Source organism: Anneissia japonica, unplaced genomic scaffold (assembly GCF_011630105.1).
Source record: "Anneissia japonica isolate Jap-2015-1 unplaced genomic scaffold, ASM1163010v1 scaffold93_len1081246_cov171, whole genome shotgun sequence".
Taxonomy (NCBI): Eukaryota; Metazoa; Echinodermata; class Crinoidea; order Comatulida; family Comatulidae; genus Anneissia; species Anneissia japonica.
The window spans coordinates 351221-378225 of NW_022726429.1; the positions used below are offsets into that span (position 1 = coordinate 351221).

Genomic DNA, 27005 nt, shown 5'->3' on the forward strand with positions numbered 1-27005 from the left:
AGCACAGACACGAAGGGACCCTTAGGGGCGAAGAAAGTCATTGATCGAGTTCCTAGTCCACACATCAAGCGCCCTGAGCATCTTGCATTAGATGGATATGTGCGCTATATAAAACTACACTATTATTACTATTATTATTATTAAAGAAAAGGAAATTAACAATAACAGAGATGAAGAAAAGAAAGAAGACAGACAGAAAGAGACAGATAGAAAGTTACAAAAAAACAGAGGAAGAAAAAGAAGAGAAAAAATGAAGTACAGTTTAATTTTTACAGTTTTAGTATTTTAATTTTTTGGGTATAAGCCTACACCCTACTTTATGTCCGATTTCAGATACCGACTGGAGGGAAAGCTTATAGACCAATCCATTCAGAGACGTTATTGTCCATCTGCAAATGCCTGGGAACTTCAGGCAGGGGATTTTTACGTATCATCTGCTACAAATGTAAATAATGGAAATATAGTACATACAGTATAGGCCTATTGTTTCCATCTCTCATTTACTTTGCACCACATGGACATGACATGCATGCCAAGGACCCCAAGGAGGTTTCCGGCAATGGCAGCATCAACAGAGAACGCTTTTTGTAATTGGGTTTGTCTACACCCGAGTAGCTACGGTAATACGCATGAGGATTGCAGAAGAGCGTACAAAAAGAAAACTGATACGAGAGTGGACTGAGTAGGTATACCAGAAGGTAGAGGGGGGAGGTAACAGTTGAACTGCAGACTTGCGCGAGTGGAGCGATAATGATAAAGTTAGTGATAATAAGTGAACCAGAATATTGCTAAATCATAAACCGTGACATCAACCATCACATTAAGTAAACCAACCTTAATGTATTGTGCCTAAATATATTACAATGTAATTTAATATGCCCACAGACTTCATATAATTTTACATGCACGACACAACCTCTATAGCTATATAGTGTTCACTTATAACTAAGTTATAATCAATACATTAATCAATAGAGACAATTTAATATATTGTTACCTGTGAAACATGAAACTGGATCTCTGAATATATGCTCATGATGTCCGAATATTATGTACAACATTATAAACCATATAGATGTGTAGAATAAAGATTTGTAAGCACTTTCTGGCACTTTTGATTCATCTCTCTTCGGTATCTTTGCTCTCTTTGCCCATGGCTACAAAGAAACAAATTTTATGATATTATTATGTACTTCTCTCAAACAATCATTAACAAAGAATGAAATTAATTTTTTTTAATGATGTTAATGTGGGAATCTTTCATTATTTGCTGGCGCTACAAATATTTTTTTTTGGTGAAAATATTATACAGATTCGAAAGAAACCCATGGCCTTAGGGTTAAATGGGAAGCACTTTCCCCCAGGTTACAAACCCATAAAATTTAAAAGCAAGATGGTTGTAGTAATGGTTGTGGTCAGGCCTCTTAATATTCAGGGGGTTTTAAATCCTCCCTGTGCATGTCGCTCATGCCCTTGGACAAAAAACTTATAAATGGGTACCTGGTAGGTTTGGAATGCAAAATGCACTGATTAGTTGCCACAACATCATGGAATACTCTGTAGGGTGGTGGAGTATGTATTCATGTTCCCCAGTTGGTCCATTTCTGCATACCCACACACCCTGATGTCCAATAATGATATAGCCCTGAGCTCTACTCAATGATGTCACTATTATTATTTCCTTGGACAATATTGCTATTTCCTAGGACAATAAGAATTACCATTTCCATACATTATTATTGCTATTTTCCTTGTATCATATGTTATATCCAACCATGGATGATATTGGTCAGCCGGTATGCACAAAAGTATGTTAGTGAAAGACAATTGGTGGTGTGAACTGTACTTAAAGTACTTAATAGTGTAAACTGGATTAAACACCTTTATTATTATTTACATTCAATGTAATCACTGTTGATTTCTCTTTTTCATTCAGTTAACCAAGCATTAAACCATACAAAAGGAATAAGCTTGATGCACTTGGAAGACCATGTTGATAGAATTTAGGCCAACAAAAGAATACAGTAACAAGTCTTGTGGTGGATTATTTAAATTGAGGTATAATATTAAGCTAACAAAAATTAGAAAAAGCCCAGGTCATTATAAAATACTTATGAACAAAACTTGTGGTGGATTAGTATTAAAAATGCTTCAACTGTAGATTCAAAATTCTTCATTTATCGTTCATCCAGGGATAAATATTCTATTCAAAAGTGTGTTAGCCTGGAATTGTCCTGTATTTGATTGTGACATAAGGTGACCTTTGTGGAGTGGATGATGTGTTAGCATTTGATATGATTTTACTATTTACTATTTTTTTTAAACCAATCATTTTCCCATAGAAAATAAAAATAATCATGATTTTGAAATACTGTCAAAGCCAAGCAGATGTGGAAAAAAAAAATCAAGGTATGCATTACAAAAACTCATTTTGATTCTTTTTTTAAATAGCAAATATTGATTCACTAGCCTGTTTACCACTATAGGAAATGTAGTATGCAAGTGAAACTAATAATTAATTTTGTTTCTGTGTATGTTACAAAAAATAAATCTTTCAGAATTGGGTTCAGGTCACTAGCATATCATCAAGTATATAAAGCGGAATTAACTCACTGACCCCTAAAAAGACAAGTAAACAAATGCTTGGTTAGCAGTGTTATATCATAAATCAATAGCTCTCATGAAATTACTGAATGAGCCTCAGGTACTATGCAAGTTCTTAATTCTAAAATATAGGCCTGCATTAAAAAACCTGTATTAAAAAGAAAATGCTTTAATTAAATTGATTATACAACATGAATGAACAGTGGTGAATCTAGGAAAAGTAGAAGGGGCCCAGGGAGACTTTTTAAATATAGTGATCATATTGTAAAGATAAATGTTAATTGTAAAATGTTAGATCCAAGATCGATTAAAATATGACTTATAAAAGAATAAAACACTGGAGCTTCACACCCTGTGCCCCCACTGAGTGCCCTAGGCATCCCACAGTTCCCTAGCCAAAGCTTGGGCCTATGGCTCAATGCTTCCTCTTTTTCACATTCATCCCTTCTTACTTCCCCCCTTGTTTGTGGGGTTGTCAAGGTTGAAGTAGAATATCTGGCAACTGTTCTTAAATTTTTTAGTGAGGGTAGTTATAAACATCGCTCACAATTTAACTACGCATGATACCGACAATGCTGGAGTGGTTGGAGAAGTGACAACGAAACAGCCAAAGTGAAATTAGTAGGATATTTGTTAATGAGGCTACAAGGGAGGCTAAAAAGTTTAGCATGTGCCAAATATCGAAAATCAACCTAGGCCTGGTACCAGTATGTGTTATTAGTACCCTGGGTTCTTGGCAACATGGTCATAAATGGCCTTGTACAATCTCTGAAATCAAGTCACGTTATCAAGTCTCTTTATCCTAAATGGAGATATCTTCTGATGATTTCTATCTAAATCCTGGTTTACAGTACTGTAGCATCTCAATTGTATGGGGGATCCCATATTTATGGCACAATATCCATATCTATAAGAATATATCCCGTTACATAGCTAATTACTTTTCTTGATCATCATCTTTAAGACGTTCCTCAAGAACATAATTTAAAAATTGTAGTTTGACCAAATTAAAGAGAGAACACTCTCAGTCCAATTAAATTGCACATCAAGTTTTATGTAAAACAAAACAATCTATACCTTAAAAGCACAAGCCTTTATCCCACCATATCTCTATGACACATCAATATTGTGGGTTTGTATTTCTTCTTTAAGGAAGTCATAAGTTGGCCAGTGGATCTTCCTCAAGGATGATCTACTTGGGGTGAGTGTCCTTGATGAACCAATAGATTTCATTTGGTACTGTGTATAACATGATCATAATCTCATACCTCCACTATAATTTTTTTATCTGCTTCCGTTTCTTAGTCACATACAGTAGCTGATAATGTCAGTGGTTATAATATTATTATCAGAATAGATAGTGATTAGTGCTTACTGTATTCGATACATATTAAATATTCAATATACATGGAAATTTTAAAATTTAGAGACAAAACTTGGGGGGGGGGGGGGGTCCCTCCACTGGATCCATGCTTGACGGAACCAAGAAACTGAAATAGAGAGGGTCTGGGGTGGGAAATTTTACAGATGGAGAGTCTAGGCTACCTCGGTCCCACCGTTATGTCTATGGCACCTCTAGATGGCCGGAAATGGCACTCTCAAATTGATTGCAATTTTCTTCCCCCTTCCCACTTTTCTAATTTTCAGAATTTCCTCTTACTGTAATCTCTGACCACGGTATTCCAAATTTAATAGCTTCTCATGTAAAGGATTCCAGCTGATACAAGGAAACTGAATACAGAATTTTGATTTAAGTTGCATTAGTCTTTATTGTATAAATAACATACTTTGAATAATATCCATTGTATAGATTAACCCTCGACCTAACGGAACAATATTTCCTCCACAAAACAACATACTGCAATTCAAAATTGTTTTTCTTACAAGATAAGTTGTAAAGCATATGGGTACATATTTTTATAATGGAGGTATTGCCACACAATCTCAGGTATGTGCAATGCTTTTAATAGTTCAAACTGGAGCATCTGGGAGCTAACCATTAGCACTAACCGTTAGCACCCGCGTGAGAACGCCCGATCGGTTAACACTAGTTAGCAGGCCCGTAGCCAGGTTCTTCCAAGGGGGGGGGGGTTTCTGGGTGCGAGGTTTGACTTTATTTCATTTGCTTTTTGATTTGGAAACTGGTGGTCCATCTAAAAGGGGATATAAGATTTGAAAAGCTTTAGCCAGGTTTCAATAACATCGTTACATGATATTGGCAACAGAAGACCTACTATAACATACAGTAGAAGATGGTCAGAAAGTGGTTTATCTGGCAATATGAAGACCACTGAGATTACATGGAATACACTATTGTACATGATGATTATGCCAGGCCTACATTACAGGAGGTGGTTCAGTGTTGATAATATGATGATGATAAATTTTTCTGAATTTTTTCACAAACAACTTTACACTCAGGGCCAGGCATGCTTGGGGATTTCATTTCTTTACCCTTTTTGTTTGATCCCGTCCTTGTTTTGGTAATCGTCTGGCTGGTCTGTAGATTAATGGCGGTATCGGATATTCAGAGGTGCAGAGTTGTCTTACAGGGGAAAGGAAGAGAAAATTGAGAAGTTAATGGTAATTGTAATGGTTGGGGATTTGTATAGCGCATATTATTAATACATGGTGCGCAGATGTTACTTAAAAAAATACATGGTGCGCAGATGTTACTTAAAAAAAAAAAAAACCTACAGCAAAACTACTGTACCAAGGACCTCTGGAATCAATAGAACAGAATACTGCAGAGGAACCATCATCATTGAATAATTTTCTTGCAATTTAAGACCACTGACAAAGAGTGGTTCTTAAGATCATGACTTGCACATGCTCAAATGATGATGGCAAATCTAGATACATTATATTATTAGATGAGGAAGAAGAAACTGTATTTATTGGGAAAGGGAGGACAAACCATTCATCTACTTTATATCAAAGAAGAACATGGCAATGTAATTGCAAATAAATTTTTCTCTAGCGAGTCTATAAAGTAGTAAAGACTTATTTACAGTCATCTCTGTAAAGTCATCTCTAGAGATACAACGCTACCTGTATTCTGGTGTCAAAACTCTTCAATACTGAAGACTCAATTTGTCTTGTAAATCATCATAAAATCGTTTGTCAGTTTTCTGTCCACCATTAATAACCAAATATTCGCTCATTATGTTCCCATTATTGGTCTTGCGTAATCAGAATGTTGTAATCTTTTATAGAAGACGGGATAAATCAACTAGTATGACGGCATTAATGCAATGCTTCTTGGCAAATTTGAAATGAATGTCGGGTCTGATTTTCAATCCGACCTTTGGCAAATTTTGTAACTGCAGAAATTTATCCCTCAACAATTTAACCCTAATTATGACATCTAGTGACAATGTGCAAAGTGTGTTGAGCATACTAATTTACAAAAAGCTCAATCTTTTTCGCAGACAGCACACTTCAAACTACAGTAGCCCATTAAAACAGAGAAAATAGTAAGTACAATAAAACAGCCATTTTACAAACATCGATTTTACAAATAGTCGATTTTACGAATGGTCTTTGACCATAACATCATCATCGATCAATTTATTTGTAAGATTTTCCCATATATGGGCATGATGATGGGCAAATGATATTTGACACACAGATGATAGTGTGATAGAACTTAACTTTACACTTAGTGTACATCTTAACTTTAGGCACCATAATTGGAAGTGGTGTCATAAAATCATATACTATGCATTAACTCCTACTGGCCAAGGAAAGATGATTATGTTAATGTAATAAATTTTATCCATAGCAGTAATGAAGTACAGTAGTCGAGAACTAAATTAAAATTAGCTACAGTACAATGGAAGGTTGTGTGAATGATCTTTTTCTTTCTGGCTGTGTATTTGACATTTACTTTTTCAGTTAAATTATAATTCACTTATCAACTTTGCACAACCGAGATCCAGCCATTATTTCCTACAGCATTGTTGTTTATCAGTATTTTAAATCTAATTTTAATTTAAAAGGAATTTTTGATGAAAAATAATATTAATTGGGTATGATCATGCCATGAGTATTTCAACACAAATAATAAATGGTACATTGAACATTCATTCTCAACATAGTATAAATGTACAGAGCCTCTACTCCTATCCTAGAGTAGAATTTTTCTAGACCACACTGTAACCAAGGCAACTGAAAAAAAACAGTCAGCTGATAAAAGAGTATTGTTAAATATTTTCTCATACTGCATTGCTATTAAATTTTAATTTTTAATAAGCACAATTCATAGTTGTTTCCCAAAAAAAAAAGAAAAAAAGAAAAAATACTGAATTCAAAAACAATTTGAAAAAGAATTAGCGACTTTCTAATTAATAATACCTTAAATTATTATATAAAACAAAACTAAAATAATGACGAGAAAAATAAAATTATACACTAAAAGAATAAGTACATAACAAAAATACTGAATGGGAAATAAATTGTGACATCAGCTGAAACACCAAAGACTGTTTATTACTATTTTAAGTATACGATTACGGCTCAATTTGATGTAAATTGTGGGGAAATCTGATAACCGCAATCAAAATCATTGAGAATAAAACCCCGGCAGTACATGGTCGAAAACAATTTGCTGCTTTTAATATAACGTATGTTTCATATAAATATACTACTCCACATCAAAGAATAACAATCTCATCAATTCCTTCCCAAAACGTAAGAAGTTATAATGATAAATATTTGATTACCCAAATGAATTATTCATAAGGTGGAATATTATTGTCACTAAATAATCCACAACTTTGTTTTAAGGGACCAGCTTTAATGCTGCTACTGTATGCTACAGAAACCAAAAGGTCCACTGATTAACCTCAGATAAGATAGTATAATACATACTCCAAGTATCAAAATGCACGCCATTGCGTCGAGATTCAATATTTCGACATTAATTATGTCATCATCAGGAATGAAAAATTATCCATATTTGCAAGCTTATATGCACAAGTACCAAAAGTGCTTGACCACTCAAAACATTACCTCTAGTAGGTGACATAGCTATGAATAAACTATCAAATAAAGATCAAATTATAGCTATGAATAAACTAAAGATCAAAGCTACAGACTTGTAATAAAGAGCTCTGGTCTAATAAAAGTACTACAGTAATCAAAGCACGGACTCGAGAGACAAATAACGAGCGTTCAAAAACAGCCATTTATGACCATTTTGGGCGCACAATATTATTGTTATCAGCATCAACATTTGAAATACAACTCTCCCAATACCGACCACCTTTCGGACCGTCCACTTTGACCAGTTTTCCGGACGGACCGGTTTAGAGAACAACCTTGAGTCGATAATAAGCCTAGGCCTAGCAAGGTACAGCAGATAGGTACACCACACTGCATCATGTACTGTGTAGGCCTACTGACCTGAGAACGTCATTTAAAATTCATGTTTTACTTTATTTTTACATTATTTATGTTTTACGTACCTAGTTTTTTGTGTCAAAATCTATTATCAATAAAAATTTACACAAATCAACATAATGTGTATCACAATTTATAATAAGTGTCAGTGTTATTTTTCGTTCGATCGCCATATCTGCTTCGCTTCAACGTGGTTGCACGCTTGATTGGTTTTCGATGCCGCTCTGGCATAACCTTGTTGGTGGGTCACTGAATGCTAAAAATAAGTGCTAACTTATGCAGCGCCCCCTAAACTGTGTCAGCCAATAGAAAACAGTCACAGGTGACAGTCAAAGTGTCATGCGCAATTGTTTTTATGAAATCGATAGCCTTATATTGGGACCGCTTGGTTTGCCTTAGCGTGAGAATGAATGCAAAATGTGAGAAAAGGATACGTTCCTTAATAAAGAAAACACACTCATGAACTTTTTTTATCAGTTTATTAAACAAATGAAATCTAGGCTTATTGCAATTAATTAATTAATGCGCTATCGGCGTGTCACACGATAACGATCGTACACGTGGTATTGTTCTGTGATTTTGCATGAAATCCGGTTTTCTGGGTGGTCGGTATTGGGAGAGTTGACTGTACATAAAGAATCATCATCCATGATAAATGAAGTAATAATAATAGCTTAAGAATTAAAAAAAACACAAATACTGTATGTGACTAAGAATTTTCTAATTGAACACATCTCATACAAAGAATACTTAAGCTTGTACCTGTTCACCAGATTACAGTCTGCTACATATTGAGTCTCGCTGGGGTCCTTTTTTTTATCTCAACTCATACAGTACTTACAACTACATGTATTTTGTCCTATGAAAAATAACAAAAAATACCCTAAAGCTTGTCTAGACCAGCGTTCCGGAAACTTTTTACGATTCCAGGCACCAAGCAGCCAAGCCGCGCCAGGGACCAACATAACAAATTCTGGCAAGAATTTTTGATCATGAAGCCTCCATCAATATTTTTACATCATTATCAAATCTCTCAGTGATAAAATTTCATTGCATACAAATTAAATATTATTTTAAATAAATAATACCATACATTTGTGTTCCCACCACCCCCCCCCCCCCCCCCCAACTTGGTTTTTTTTCTACCATGATTCAACCAAACACGGTTCAGCCACACAAGTCATAGCTTTCTCCTTCTTCCAAAAACTTTTACGCACACTCTGTTACACCGCAACTTTGAAAGACTACCTTACTATACAGGTATTATGTTTGGTAATAAAGTATCCACATGGGCATTCGGTTATCAAATAATGTGTGGTGTTGTTTACTGCAGTGATCTTTCTAGGACAGGTCTTATATTATTTTTATCTTTAGCTCTTGACTCATCCCATCATTCCTCCATACCGGATTTACTCGATCTTACAGGGTTAATACTACTAGACGATAACACAGTGTCTAGCTCCCAAGGGGGCAAAAACTGCTTATAACTCAAATAGTTATCTGGCATCTGGCACTTTAGCAGCATGTTCAAGCGACGCATTCGCTGTAACAATAAAGCGGCTTTATTAAAAACTACTTTCTCCATAATGAAACGTCTCTTTGTTATTATTTTTTTAACTTCCAGACAGCTTCGCGGCCCTCAAAAAATGTTTTGTGCCGCAGACCATAGTTTGCGGAAAGTCGGTCTAGACTATCAACTTTTCTTTAACAAGTAAAAGGGTTTATGTCCATATACTGTAGTCATGATGTGCCCATGGTCATACACTTTCAGTCATTATTATCCAGTATAAAAACCATGGTATACACTTTTTTTAATTAAAAAATATCCATGCTCAATTTAATATATATGTTACTGCAAAAATGAGAAAGTTAATTTTAAAATTATCTTTTATGATTATTTTTTTTCTGAGGAAAATACATCATTAAATAAAGCTACATTCAAAACGAAAATCTAACAATGGTGCTTTGCAAACAGGAGTATTTTACTGAAATTCAAAACAAAATTCTATATTGTTCAAATTATTCAACTCAGGATGCGTCGGTTGGCAAATGGCAATTGATATTTGGCTGGGAAAGACAAAGGACATTATTTAATTGGGATGTAAAAGTAATTTTAACGTAAATGGCTATATAATAAAACATTCTTGGTTTCTATTTAAAAAAATAATTATCATGGGAATTCAGTTAAATAACTTTCAATGGCAATGGTTAAGAGTGAGATACCGGTGATGGCTCCGGAAATTTGCCTACAGAAGGTCCAACAAGTCCAATCCGAACCAAGGCAGGGCTGGAGCTGTATATAAAACTAATGGTGGTAGACATCCTAAGTGTGGTTTGGTGATACATTGGTGAAATCTAAATAATAACAGTGGACTTTAAAGGATAGGCAAGGAAATTAATAAAAGTTGGTAAAGGGCCATGAAATTCGCTTCAGCCCGAGTGAAAATTATTAAGAGAATTCTTCTATATAGGTAGTGGTAGGAAAGTAATCCATAACTCGCGTCATTGTGCTGAATTTTTATATGGGCGTGTTCCATGACTACCTAGCTGCCATACAGAGATACTTATTATACAGTAGCTACATGAAACAGCATTCCACAACAACAGGAACTGAAATGAACCACAGCACCGGGGCAACCCCATACCCTTCCAAAAAATGCAATCGGTTCTTTTAAAGTCAGACTCCGGAGGAAAAAAATTTTTTGATATGTTGTAGAACTGATTTTTCTAAGACAGAAAAAAGTTGTTGGACGAAAAACTGGGGAACAGTGAATGCTCAGTTTTTGATCAAACTACTTTTTTCTGTCTTAGAAAAATCAGTTCTACAACATATCAAAAAATTTTTTTCCTCCGGAGCCTGACTTTAAGTACCCACGAGCCAGATGTGTACACCGGACCTCCATTTCAAAGTCCTTATCCAATAAGACTTGGTTCTACCAAGTGAACTCTGGGCAAGGAGTGGCTGCAACCAACGCTGATGTTAATGCTGTAGTTAGCGGTGCCCTGCCTTACTACTCGGCCACTTAACTCACAGACTGTGATTCTGGAATGTGGTGCTCTACTCCTCAAATTCCTGATACATTTCCTACCAAGAAATTTATATTTTAATGTATTGTTTAATTAAATTGTTTATGAACATTAACTTGACATTAAACATAACCAGACAAACCTAGAAAATAATTTTAAGTTACAATATTTTATGAATTGAATAGGGGAAAAAGGAATTTTCAGGGTGCAGCAAATGTCAGCTAGAATGTTCCAATAGATTCAAATTGTAATTCTGATCCCTTGGCTTTGTTAGATTTATCATGTTAATAAATAATGAGAATCATTGGTTTCTAATTATAATATTCATAAGATCTAACAATACAAATTCAACAGCCATATCGGAAATGAACTTAGATTTAATTAATACAGAGTATAAGTCATCATTATCGCTATGGACACGACTTGGTGCAAAGACTCTCTTTTTCAGTGTTCTTTTCACTGGCGCAAAATTTCCTGAGAGGAACGTGCCCCTGTCGCTTGTAAAGGTTGTTGAGCGGATAATGTAAATGTCAGTATATGCAAAATAGAGTAAGCATTAATTGGTTACATTCAAACAAATTATTCAACTGAAAACCATTGTTCATTCATCTACATAATTATGTTAATAAAACTGATGAAAGAAAGGAAACCTTAAAAAGTATCAACTTTATAGTTTGTCAATAAGAGATATGAACCCAAAAATAAATTAGCATAAAAAACACTTCAAAAGAGTTACCAGTTTAGGACCGGTGGGGTGAATTTTTTATAGGTTCACAAGGCCTAGATTGTAATAATCCCCTAGGGTGGCCCAGTCTCTTCACCGTCACAAGTCGGTGAGCAAACAGTCAAAATAAACACTAAAAAGGATGACAATTTAGGTATTCTGTTCATGCAGAACAATTTTTATAATAACAATACAATAATACTGTTAAAGCAGGGAGTGACAATAATGTACTGTACCACTTATATACTGTAGTGTATTGCAAACTGCCATTATGAAATTTACTACTGTACTGTACATAATGTATACCTCCCTACTCACTGGCACCCAATGAAATAAATCCTGAGCTCCCTGGCAAGCACCATTCCATAAACAGCTAGAATCAGTGCTAGAATCATAGTACTGTTCTAAGTAGGCCTACAGTACTATGATACCACGTGAACATTCCGAGTGGAGACACAAACATAGGAAGTTTCTTGCCTAAGGACACAATTCTAATATAGCACAAAGGATTCGAACAGCCAACCTCAATGTTGAGAGTTCTGAGCAACAACTGTTCATCCATCCAAATGCCTCTAATTTAAATCAAAATTTTATTTTACAATGATACAATTATTATACAATGTTTTATATTGTAGCCGTTATTACCTCCACAGTATAAGGCCTAGTTATTTGATTCAACTCTAAAGAAGTTTATTGTACCATTATGCTGATATACCGTAGAAGATTTTAATTTAAGTGAAATTTAAGAAATAAAGAATTACAGTACCTAAATCTTATCAAGGACTCATTAACACATTAAACACATACTATGAATGTTTTAATATTTATGAATAACTGCAATAAATAAACCACAGCTACAATATGTATGACTCAGAAATTGTTGACATTAAAACATCAATGAAGAATTTACAAATTTACAGACACTGTACTACTTAAACACCATGAACTGTGATACACTGCAATACTAGTGATTATAATATTATATACAAATTAAAAAAAACTAAAATAACCTTAAAAATAAATCACCCATATCATTGTGTGGCTCATTTAAAATGACCAAATACATTTTCAATTTTCTATGAGAAGAGATCGAAACCTTCAGTTTTTGCAGACTTCCTAGTTTAATATTGTGATACTTCTTAAATTGACTACTTGTCAATTTAAAGCTCTACAATCATTTATTTATTATTATATGCATGTCATTACAGTCTTCATTATTATATGTAAAGTAAGCACATGAATTACAATATGCAGGAAACCACAGATTTGGCAGTTCAGTCATAATGTTTAAAGACATCAATTTATGAGATGATCCCTGAAAGACGAATACTCAGTCCAATCGCTCTGCCTTTTCAGAGGGCAGTAAAATCAAATTATTTCTAAACTAAAGATTAAAAACTAAAATATTTGCAGATATAAATCTCAAATATTGGCCGAATTATATAATAATACATTATTTAGTATAAAATATTTTTCATATGCTTGTTAAAATCTTTTATTAAATCTAGGTAAACAATTAATTCAAGTTTTTGTTTTAAACCTAAGAAGCGCCATTTGTGGCTTGTGAGAACACAGATCCAGACAGGTGGGTTTCAGTGGTTGATAATAGGCATGCTTCATCACTTGTGCCTGAATAAATTGATACAGTAAATTTGAACAAATAAAAACGTGAATCATTATACACTTTGTAAGTGTCCAACCCAGGCTTAATAATCACCATACTTTCTATAGTTTCATAGGCAATGTATCCTCTCCCCCTCCCCAACTGGATACATTAAGATCACAAAAAAATACACTCAGGTAGTTGAAAATCACCCGGTAATCACCTTATTTTGCTAGCTAGCCCCTACTCACTTAATCAGTAAGCCCTCACTTAACCTTCCTGCCCCATTAGCCCCTATGTCAATACTAGATAATATGCCACTGATAGGCGATGGATGATTTAAATACAAACTATTTTAAATTCAACAAAAATAGGAAAAAATATTACCTACGAATGCATGAACACTACGATGATACCAGCTACTGTAAATCAAGGTTATTTCTGATTAAAAGCAATACGGTATATTTGGAACATAATCAGAACTCATCAACATGACAACTGTAGTACATAAAATTATAGTATATGGGTATTAATTCCATGTAAAACAGGACATGAACATAAAAAATTCAAAATGATTTGTGAAAAATAAATTATATACAACTATACAGTAGTACATGAGTTGAAGTTTCTGAAAATATATTGTACTTGACAGTAGACGGCCATTTTTTTAAACAGCTGCAGAAATTTGCATAATTTATGCAAATTTAGACTTTATATAATATAATATATAAAATTACTTTCACTATTTTCAAATTTACACACTTGGATTTAATTATTTATGGTATTGAATTATTACTTGGGACATACTCTGCTGATATACATAGCTACATTAAGCTCCTCCTATTGTCTAATGTAGAAAATTAAATTATAGTAATTTATCCTCCAGTGTAACGTCAGTTACCAAAAACGTCTACTTTTCTTAGTAATTTCTTTTAATGTTAAAGTTTACAAATTGAAATTCATATCCTCCAATTACCAGTTACCAGAACGTTTATTTTTTATTTAATATCTTACCATACCATGATGGGCTGATGGTACTTTAATTCTTCTCCTCTAACTACTGTATGCCTCAAATATCCCATATATATTCTTTCCAAGTAAAGTAAAGAAATTCCTAATAATCTATTAAATGTACAGTATAACGTCAGTTACCGTAGTGTTATAAGCCTATAATTTACATAGTAATTTACTAACTGATGGCATTTATGAAGCATCCATCAATAAGCTCTAGTAATTTATCAAAACTATTAAAGTAATTCATTATTGTTTTGTTTTGTAGAGATTTAATGTACAACCCACTATTGGCTTATTGTCATTATATATTTGATTATGTTTACATTGTAATTTTTTGTACAGTGTGACAAATTATGTGATATCTTATTTTGAACTATTTAAGCTTCCTGGCTCAAATTGTGCATAGAATTCATTAATCCATATTATAATTATCTCACAAAAACATCCAAATTGTGTCTCTTTATAAATTTAAATTGTGTTCTACATAATCTAATATTACAAATAAGCCTAACGTCAGTTACTGTAAAGTCAGTTACCAACCGGACATTTATAAAAACATTAATATCTTACGACAAATTTAATAAATTTGTAATCATTCTTTGTACTTCTAGTATACTAATGCAGTATTCCATGGCACACAACTCAAATTTTGTCTATCTCTTGGACATAAGATATCGGAATTTGTTTTAATTCCCGATTGATGAGTGCAAAGATTACTGTACTGCAGCAACCCAACAAACTTGGGTTCTAAGCCTACAAAACAACTATTACTGTAGTTTTGAGTACCATTATTGAGGACACTTGAAAAGTAAGGTATTGATTGTAATTGCATTATAGGGACTGTATTGATGTCTGTGTGTTGTACAAGATTCAACCTATCAATGGGTTGTCAATAGTGTGTCTGTGAATTCAATTTATTATTGAAACTATTAAACTGTATTACTGTACAGTAGGTACAACTAAACTCAACAATAAGCCCACCAAGTACTCTTTCACATAAAAATTTACAAAGCATTACTATTTTTCTTCTTTAAATGGCATCCATTTTGAATACCTGGCCAAGAAAAAAAAAATTTTTTGTGCCTCCAACCGTGAAATTGTCTTGATAAAATGTCTTTGGATTCGATCCGTAGAGTTTATTTACAAATATTTTTTTCCCCCACAATATCTCCGGAACATTCACGATGCCTCTGAACACCGGTTGCACATTCATGCACTTTTTCCAGCCCTGTTGAATACTATAAATACCACCATAAACTCAAATTTTGAAACGTTTTGAAAGAAATTAAGAGGAATGAACAAAGTACAAAGGCAAATTTAACATGCTGCATGAAGAGGTGTTTAACTACCATTTTTTATATTTGATATTTATTGACCATTCATAAAACATACAAATCATAATGTACCACCCAGCGGTCAATGAATTTAGACTGAAAAAGTCTAAATACTTAAATAAAATACTTAAATATCATTAAAACAGATTAAACAAAATGAGGGCCTAGTTCAAATTAAAATAATTCTATACTTAATTATTTATATATATTGTTAATTCAAAATATCCATACACTGTGGCAAAAGGCTTTTATTAATATACTGGCATGCTATTTTTGAGATGCACAGAGATCTTTTGAAAAAGAATGAAGCCTGGTTCTCACGAGAGCCCTAGTATCCCGATCGGTTATTGCTAACCGTTAGTGGTATCCAAATACCGCTAACGGTTTTGCCAGCACTATCGGTTAGCAAGTTGAGTGCGTTTGTATCATCAACCAATCACACGTACGCGTTTACAATTCCCAGTTTCTTATTGGCCAGTGATTCGATCAACATATTCTTGGTATCCGGATCAGGATTTTTTCGTATGGACGCACGGCAGCTAATGGTTAGCAGGATCTGGTTCCTGCTAACTGTTAGCAGCCGTGTGAGAGCTGCTGCGGATGCTGCTGGGTTGTGCAGCTGTTTGTTTTTGACTGAGGTTGTTTAAACTTGAGAGACAATGCACTTTTAGTCGGTTACTACTGGTAACAGGGACAAATAGATACAAGCATTTTCAAATAGATAACATGTATTTGTTTTCTAGTTTGTTTTCCATACATGGTATTGTGTACAGACGTAGGCATTGATATTTCAAAATGGAGTGGAGTTGAACACAGCTTGGTTGGTAAGATGCTCGTCTTCCAATCCCAGGGTCCTGGGTTCAAATCCTGGATTTTTTTTTACAACAAAACAACTAAACTTCATAAATCTCATTATGAGACTTAGTCTCTGTAGAGCATCTTGTATTTATATTAGTAATGTGAAGGGATTGCCACCTATCTAAATAGGACAGTGATCACTAAGCCACTATTGGTACAGTAATCCTTGGCCATGTGCCTATTAAAGGAACAAAGAAAAGAAGAAATAGTGGCAAAACAAGGGGGCCGCTATTGTATCTGCTCCTTGGTTTAAGTATTCACGTAATTTAGACATCTATGCAACATGAGGCTTACACAATTTTGTTTTTCAGTCTTGTTACGTGTTTTCATTTTTTGTTCATTTTATGATCTACTTCTTTTATTATAATTTTTGCAGTTGAACATTATTGTATACTATACTGTACAAGTCTATTTCATAATATGAGCCTTACCATTGTCTCACTGCAACACTGCTCCTAATCAACCAATATTATTAAATGGTACTAAATAGTGATTTACTATGTATCATTGTTATTAATACAAATGTACAGTTATAAAATAGGTCTTAAACTACCAGAGCTATGAATGCAAAGCGACCATTAAAACTGGTGATAAAATGCAGTATTATGAAACACAAATGATAACATACCATTCATAAAAATGCATATCAATTTTTAATAAACAAAATATATTTTAACTACCTTTTAAGCATCTTTCATTCCAGTATACAAATGAGTACTGTACTGTACTTTCTTTATACCTCCATGCTATAATGTACTACAATATCATCTCACTTGGCCATTTATATTTTTGTTACATTGTAAAGAATTGCAATACAATTCTTTTTTCTCCTTGTCTTGTACAGTAAAGCTATAATAACTTGTAAATGTAATTGTGCAATTTAGCCGCAGGGCTACTAAACATATTCTCTCTCATATTGAGACGACGGTAAACACCTACAGTATGCTACAGGATGATGCTACAGGATGATGTCACAGTCACTTGTGATGCGAAGCCTTTGAGTTCTGTTCCTCCGAATACTGGAGTGGAGCTGAACGCTTTGTGGTCAAGATGATTGCATTCTAATCCCAGGGTCCTATTCAAATCCTGTCAGTGTTGCAGGATTTTTTTTTTCTTTCAACCAAAACAACTCCACTCCCTAAGCCTCACTTTGATATAGTTTGCGTAAAGCATTGTGTGTGTTGTCTTGTGAAAGAGATTACCATAATTTACTATGACTATGAGAATTACTGGTGCATGTGTTGTGTGCCTAAATAAACTAATAAAAAAAAAATAAACAAAAATAAAAAACAGGTTTAGGCTGAATTTACAGTGGGGTCATTCCGGCTCGTCATCCATGTGACCCCTCTTGGAAAATTCCCTTTACAAAATTTTAAAAATACCTTGATATGTTAAAAGAAAGAATCCAAAATTTCAGCTCCAATTTCCAAGTGGTTTTAAGTTTTGAACTTTTGAAATTTAGGTACCACTCCCCCTTTTTTCATGCCGGAATAACTCTTTTAACTTTGTACGGTTTTTACGAAGCTATATCTCCGGAAATAATGTTCAAGACAAAAAGTTGAAAATTGCTACATAGGCTGAAATTTGGCCCCTCTTTCAAGAAATACCATTCAAAGCTGGGTAGCATATTTCATTAGAATTTTATATGGCTCCAAAAATCCCCCAAAGTATTGTGCGAAAATAGATTTTTGCCTTTTCGGAGGTCCGTATCTTATCATTCTTTTAAGTAAGGAAGTCCAAATTAAACCTGTGATGAATATTCTCATACTACTACTTATATAAAAGTTTGCAAGGTAACTAAAGCAATAATGAAGGTAAGATGGAGTCCCGAACATGGCTGCAGGACCATTGACCCTAAAAATACCCACTACTTTGACTGACCGGATGACCCTGTGGAAACAGACACACATATCATCAATGTAAGTAGAAAGTTTAAACTTTGTTTCTCAACTCCTTATGCGACTCAGACTCAGATTTAAAAAAAAAAGACAGATTTTAAAATATTCAATGTGTTTGTACAGCATAACAATTTGGTTTAAAAATTTTGTATTTTACTAGTAATACTCAGTACACCACATACTGTAATTGCACTTAATTATCCAGGAAGTACCATATTAGCACCAACACAGCTAATAATGAGCAAGGCTGGTACAGTATATTACGGATGCATACATAATTTGCTGAGCCACTCATTCATATCATATCCTGGGCTTATGCCCGACAAAACACTGGTACGTGAATTAGGATGTAAAGTAAAGGGTGGGCTTATACCTGAGGTGGGCTTACTGTACACCTGGGAAACTATGGTACTTAAATCCAAGGTTTAGTAACCATTGTTTTATTATAATTATTGTATATCATAGATTGTAGTCCACAGTACAGTATTCCAATTGGCTTCTATTTTTAATTTTAGGCTGCATATAATCCTCTTTGAAAGCTAGGGTCTAGGTTAAGATTAAACATTGAATGTAGTAAATAGCATTTAAACTTAAATCTGTTTTTTATCTATAGTATCCTGGACTAATAATAAATTACCTGGATACACTTTTGAAAAATTAAATTTTTTAACTTATCTATTATATATGAAAACATTTATAATAGATTGACAAATGTTGAAGTATTAATAAAATATAACTATTTATTGATTATGTAGAATATATGATGCAAACATCTAATATCAGACTCACTTCATACTGAGCCATGTCAGAGGTCAAAGTAAAATAGGCCAGTTCTAACGGCACCCTTTATAATTGATTCTAATATCAAATATCAGAAGTTGACGTGTTTAAGAATCGTAGAACAATGTGGAGTCATTTTCTTCTGTCGTTGGATACAGCACTGCATGATGGGTAAGTAGGACAGTCTGGAAGCTGATTCAATATTTACCAGAGGGTTTTACAATAGATAGGACTATCTGTCCTAGGTATAAAAAAAAACTAAAACAGACTATACAATATTTAAGTCAAAGTTTATTACAAAAACCAATACTGATTCTACAAAAAAATATTTGGTTAAATTTATACCATGTGAAATACAACAGATATTTTCCACCAATTAATTATGTAATATAATATGAATGGAGATGTTTGTCATGTTTTTATTGCTTAATTATCGATTGGAATACTACTACTCTCAATGTTAATAAACCTTTATCGTCAAATTATACTGTAGACTACAGTAGAAAACTACACACCTGAAAAAAACCTGTATACAGTACTAGGTCACCACCTCATAAATGATATTTCTATGGTTTTATTTATAATATATCAATCCTATCTACATTATTGACAAATGTAATGACAATTTTTACACTTATATTATAAAAGGAATAAATTATTTTAATTTATTATACTGTAATAGATATTGCAATTCAATTTTTATTCCTTTAACCATTGTGTATTTATCCAATAATTTACTATTATTATACTACAGTATTTGTAATGTATGTTATTAATCCATTTGCAATTTACCAGGACAATGACCCATTCTAAGCTCCGCCCCCTAGCTACTGTTGTTAAGGTCCCACAAAACAACAGCGTAAATGAATGTAAACATCGCGGGTAAACGTGTGTTTGTGGGAGAAGCACATATTCCTAGCGCCGTTCTGATTGTTAAGTTTCACTGACACTTGCAAGGACTATTATTGTATAGTACCTATGAGTCTCACTGTGAATCCATGAGACTTGCAAGTTCTTTTGGTTGTTAATTACTTTATTTTTTGCATTCAGATTAAACATGTGCTCAGCCTGGGTCAGATCAGCAACGGCAGTTGGCCAACTTACATCACAATCATTAATACAATCATAATAGAGTTATCAGTAACTCTTACGTTCAGGAAACAGCAGTTCCTTGAACAATGGTCTGGGGAGAAGACCATTTCCTTATTTCTTTCTCCCGGCTACCAGATTGTTTAATAAACATCTATAGGAGCGAAATACTGTACTGAAATAGTTTAAGCCCCATTCACACAGATAACCTTGCTGGGTCTATCTTTATCCTTAGGATGGAATAACTTAAGTCCCTTTCACACAGACCAACATTTCTGGGTTTATCGACAGTAAGGATATCCCAAGGAGGGGATGTAGTTTAATATTAATAAGCCATATTGGAGAAGATTTAAAGCAGGGTTCATGTGGCCCACACTGCAAGTAACTTAAACATCATCTATGTGAAACTAATTCTTTATACCTGCAATTGTAAATTGATATTATGATTTACAATGATGCAAGAAGAAGAATACAGACCAACTTTGCTACCTGATCTATCTTTATCCTGAGGATATAAAAGGTTAAGCCCCATTCGCATAGACCAATGTGTCTACCTTTATTTTCAGATGGAATACTGTAGTTAAGCCGCTTTCACACGGACCAACATTTCCGGGTATATTTAAGGATACAGTATCCCTAGAATGGACTGAACTTTAGTGTGAGGTTCCATCTCCCTTTGTACTTAGGTTCTGCATGGTTGTCATAAACTTTTTAGCATAGTTTAACCACAGAGAGTTAAACGTCCAAATGTGAACTAAAATTGATTTGATCTAGGAATGTACTGCAGAAAGTACAGCAGGCCTATATTGAACTAACCACAATAATAGAAAATTACATAGTTGTATCTTACATCAACAAATAGGGCTACTAATCAGAAACACTGGAAACTACTCATTCTCATCCTCTTAATGATACAAACAGTTAGTAGCTCCCTCTACGATCAAGATCAACTATGGGCAGGGAAACACAACGCTTTGTTGAATTATAATCAGACTACAACGTGTGAAAGCAGCAAGCACCAAGTAGCAGTAAGTGAGAGGTCACTACATGTAAAGTACATGTAGTATTTTATTATCATAACTTATCTTCTTTAATAATCAATATATATCAATAAACTTATCACTATCTATCCTACTAGGCAACTGTCCATGAACCTACACAATAACAAACCTTCAATTACTCACTAATTAACTTGATATTCAACAAGATCAATAAACATTGGCAATTACCAAGTCATCATGATAGTGTTACCAAACTATCTGCACATGCAAGCACTAAAGAACCTACTTATGTAGATATTATACTGATAAAAATGTACGCTAGGATTAGTCTGGGTTCATACAGTAAAATATTGTGTTGACCATGCCGGATCGACCCAAAATGTACGAAATTGAGGTTTGACTTTTTTCATTTGTTTTTTTTTTTGTTTTACTACAATGAAAAATATTTTTTTTTTAATGAGCTAAAAAGGCTGGAATAGGCCTACCTTGTTGGACGGTTGGCGATGCGAAAGTGTTATTTGATTTTTTGCTTGTCAACACAGATTTAAAAATGAACTTTATTGTATTTTTGTGTATTACCTACTTTTTAGCCATAAACACATTAATGTTAAAAGAAAAAAAAAAAAACATTTTTGTACCGACCTACCCATTTTTTGGATTTTCCCAAAACGTGGCCAACACAAGAACCCACTGGCGTTTCTCTAACCCCTAAGCATCTTTAATAATTATCTCCTCCACATCCCCACAGACCAACATCTTTCTTAACTGTAAATTGGGCAAGTTCATTTAGAATGTGAGAGTAGTTTCAAGGAAAAAACTTGATGACTTCAAGCTAAAAAACTTCAACAAAGACATCAGTTTTTGGTGATGACAGGTGTTACCACAGAAAAATGCCACAAAAACCTCGTCACTTGTTGAGCGATTTTTAAGCTGTCCAGGGGTAAAAGGTGAAAGATTAGGTATAGTTAATGCCCTCGGGGAAAACTGTCAGGAAAATGTATCATATTTACAGGTAACTTGAGTAAAGTGATTTGAGGAAAAGATTGAAAAAATCTTTTGATAATATCTTAATGTCAACATGTCATTTTAATATTTGTCTCAAAATAAGAGCACATAAAAAATCATAGTTTATACCAACTGTACTTTAGAATAGGTGAATATACCAAGGACAACCCACTACAAAGTCTGAAGAAGTCGAGTGGCCGAGCAGTAAGGCAGGGGCGCCGCTAGCTACAGCCTTAACATCGGCGCTGGTTCTAGTCGCTCTTCGCCCACGGTTCAGATGGTAGAAACAAGTATTCTCAAATAAAGGCTTAAAATGGAGGTCCAGTGTATATATCTGGCTTGTGTGCACTTTAAAGAATACATTGCATCTTTCGGAAGAGTACAGGTAGGGGGTTACCCCGATGTTATGGTTCATTTCAGCCCCTGTCGTGGAATGATGTGAACATGTACAGTACAATACCTACCATGAAGCGCCTCTTTTTTACGGCTGCTCGGTACAGTAGTCACGGACTACACCCACACGCAATATCAGCACAATGACGCTGCAAGTTACGGGTTATTCTCCTACGCCGTTACCTTTAAGCTGCTCTCAAACATAGAACTACAGGTATAAGAATTTCAATACTACTAACTGTCCTTATTATAAAGACAACATAAATGTTGTTTTTGGAGCATCAATTCACAGTACCACATCAATTTTTATTGTCACTAACCAAGTTTTGTACCACATACATTTAACATAACATTAATTCCTACTACCAACATCTGTCCACTGCAACAAGGTGATTACTTCATTCTTAATATCATGTCATTAGCTAACTCCTGTACCACATGCATTATCATCTTCATGGGCTAGTGCTACTGCCAACATGTACATTGTAAAGTAATGGTTATGAATCACTGTTTATCACACCCACATATCAACCCCCATTCATGTAATACCGGAAGAAGTCTTCACCAAATTAAATAGCAGATGCATCGTAGAACAATAGTTCAATAATAAAAACACAGTAACTAGTATAAAAATTCACTAGACATCAGATTTTTAACTTGTAAAGCAGTTCTATTAATATGTACTATTAAAGCTGCCTTCTATACTTAAATAGTATTTTTTTTATATAGTATTTTTACTATTATAGGGGCATTCCACAGTATTTTTTTTGTCACGGACGGGACATTTGCAGACTTTTACATGCAATAGCTTTTTAATGACAACCTTTAAAACTTTAAAATAACATTAAATAGTAGCCCACAGACCTTATGTATATTTTTTGAAAAAAAAAAAGTTTAAAAAATATTTCCAAGATATGTATATTTTACGATGAATGACTGTCACGGACAGGACGCGAAAAGGACATACAAAATGAAGGTGTTTATTCAAATAAATAATTCTCCTCACTGGAAAGTGACTGAAGACTAATTCATACAGCATATGATAGCAAAATTATCCTTTTTGACAACAACAAACTTTTTAGATTTTTAATGTTTGAAATTGTATGAGAAAATATTATTTTTTTGAAAACTGTCTTGTCACGGATGGGACAATTACAATCCTGTCTCTTATACACATCTAGATGTGTATAAGAGACAGGATAGTTTACCGTCTACAAACTAACTTAGTTTTTGTTTGTCCTGTTCATGACACTAAATAATAATACAATAATTTACATTTTGACCTGCAATGTTAGTGTCAAGACTAAATGTAATTGTTTTACAAATAAAAAAATGAAAAGAATTTAATGTTAGACCTCAATATTTCAATGTTTGTCCTGTCTGTGACACTAAAAGTCACGGACGGGACAAAATTTAACATAATATTTCTTATAAAATAAAAAAATATATAATTTTTTTTCTCCACTATTTGTTGACTTAGGTACTCTAGTAGGAGAATTATGAATTTCAGAGTAATATTTGTATTGGAACTAATTTAAAATTAAACAATAAGCACTCAAATACCACAATAATCATAAATTTTTACATTTTAATCCCAAAAATAGGGAAAAAACAATAAAATATCTTTTACAAACCTTTTGATTAATAAAGATGGGTAGATGGTAGACAATGTCTGGGTAAAAAAATTTCAGATATATTATCCATTATTTTTTCATATTTTTTTTTCTGATGTCCTGTCCGTGACGCACAATTTTAATTTTTTTTGTTTAATTATTGCATAACTTTGTGATTACTTGTCGAAAATGAAAAAAAAAACTTGTTCTAGAAAATTCAATGTTTCTAGTTTAGGAATTAATCAAAATATATATTAAAAGTTTAACTTCAAAAATTCAAGTCTATGTCCTAAATACTGTGGAATGCCCCTATACTGTACTGTACATACAGTAGCAATACAGTACATAGCACAGTGGGTTTCATTCATCAAGTTGCTCTCTCTGTCCTTCAGCACACAAAACATTTTTTTTTTTTTGGCAAGCGCCTACGTCAAATAAGCGGCGCGGCATTTAATTCAAGATTCTATTTGAATAATTGCCACGGCGCTTAAAAGTAAACCTACATTATTACCGTGCGTAATGAAACACTTTGAGAAACAGGGTTTTAAATACAATGTACACAGTGTTCATGAATAAATAACACAATGAAGACACAAGCATATCTACTGTATCATAAACGTTTATTTACGATACGTACTGAAGGGCCTATGATACAATAAGTACTGTACTGAACTCCAAAATAGGTGAGATAGGTAACATGGGAACAGGCATGGAAAGTGCTATGCCAATATTTTTTTAATAAGCTCTCAAAATTAAGCATCGCACTAAAGCCTCCAAAAATATTATAACACCGCTGCCCTTATTTGAGCATTTACAGTAATGTAATCTACCAGCATAATCAATGATATGAACATGTTTTCAAAATAAAGTTAATTGAGTGATCGAATAATGTTGAATATTAACTTTATGCAAAAGAATCATTACTTGACTTTTACATAAAGGGATTTATGTAAAAGGAAAGATAATTTATTTTGTAATGAACAAACTACTGTAAACTTTAAGAACTGTTTTCGCAATTGAATTTCCCAAAGGAAACATTTGCAAGTACTTTAGGCCTACTGTACATAACTGTTAACAATTGTGGTTGATATGACAAACATTTCTCAGAATGCATTTCAGAATGGGGCAAGTCTGGATTGACTCTCGCTTGTTTTGTTTGTTTACAGAAACTTCAAGCGCTATTGACCTTTCTGTTTGTCGCTCTCCAGTTGTCCATTATGAGGATCGTGCAAGGTACAGTATGATTAGGGCTGCCAACACTGCTCCTGGTCACAGGGGCTGCCAATCTCCCAGGCCCAAGGGCAGGGGCCATGGATCTCATACTGTAGGGGTACAGCGGGCCAAGTATCAGGGTGCAAGATTGGGGGTTTACTGGCACATTTTCAGAAGCTACTACATGATCTTTTAGAAATTTGATTGTTCGATATCAATGGCACTGTAGACATTAATTGCACCAAAGTCTACCATGAAATGGGAATAAACTGCCTTGAAATACACTTAAAATAAAAATATAAAAAAGTTGCCAGTACTGCCAGTTGCCTAGTAAAAGTAAAATCAGCTGAAATTGTTCCCACAAATACCTAGGCTCGCACGACAGACACAAGGTCAGACACTGATAGTTCGTATGCCACCAATTCAGCAATGTTCAATATGCGTGTTACTGTACTGCATGGAAAGAATGCCAATATGCTAAAAATAACTTTTTACCTGTAATACAGTGTGCGATTGATTGTTTAGTGAACAGAGTTGTTTGCCTATAGAGTACTACAGTATGTGGTGTTACAGTACATAATGATACCACATGATACTACTCCGTTGCTATCGTTGCACAATGCGTTCAATCCGATGCCATTTTCGCCACTAACAAACCATTGATCCCAATTTCTAACGTGATTATTTAGATGTTGTATCTTACTTTTTCTTTTTAAATTTTAATTGATGATTAAATGTGTGTTCGTGACACGTATAACGTGAGCTTTGTGTTTTTAGTACATTTTGATGGTAAAATATTAGATTTTAAAATCCCTATTCCAGAAAGCCTATGCAACCATTCAGGCGTAATGAACGCGACGACACGACTGCGGTATTCTATATCTTTAGCAAAATACTGTTTTCTACATTATGTTTACATTTCATTTTAATTCAGACGCTTTTCATCGTAATAATAATTGACTTTTGTTGATATTTGCTATTTTTACTTTCTGTTGTGTAATATTTAAACTTTCAATAACATTTCTTGTCTTGTCTTTTCTCACACATGCTTATTACTACAGGCCTGAAATTTTGCTTTGGTGATTCATCACTCTCACCAGACAGGCAAGTACTCATTCTGCCCAAATGGGCATGATTTGGTCCTACCGGTGTATAGCTGTTAATTAAGTATTAATGTAAATATGGGGACGTTTACTTCTACTGTTAATTTATCAATGAAAACAATTTTGATACTTAATAGTTTGACTTCTGAAATTTTATTAGGAATATGATCAGCTAAAACCTGATAATGAAATTTATTCCTTTGGTTAATCTACAGTTAATGGTATCAAATTATTTAAGTAACAAAGGAAGAAATTTTTAATTATCATTTAAATCCTGAATGGCTATTTCCTCTTAGCTGAAAACTGTTGAACAAAAAAAGCAGTTACAGTAGTTAGTACTTATA

At 33.8% G+C, this 27005-nt stretch overlaps 1 protein-coding gene across 1 annotated transcript in view; it reads right to left on the reverse strand.

Moving 5' to 3' along the window:
* Positions 1 to 27005, reverse strand: part of LOC117113184 (ceramide synthase 1-like) — a gene marked incomplete in the record, with an annotated part of 44076 nt that overhangs the window by 13138 nt on the left and 3933 nt on the right. The window contains 1 exon segment of the mRNA XM_033256469.1: positions 998 to 1157. Coding sequence (XP_033112360.1) covers positions 998 to 1157 — 160 coding nt within the window.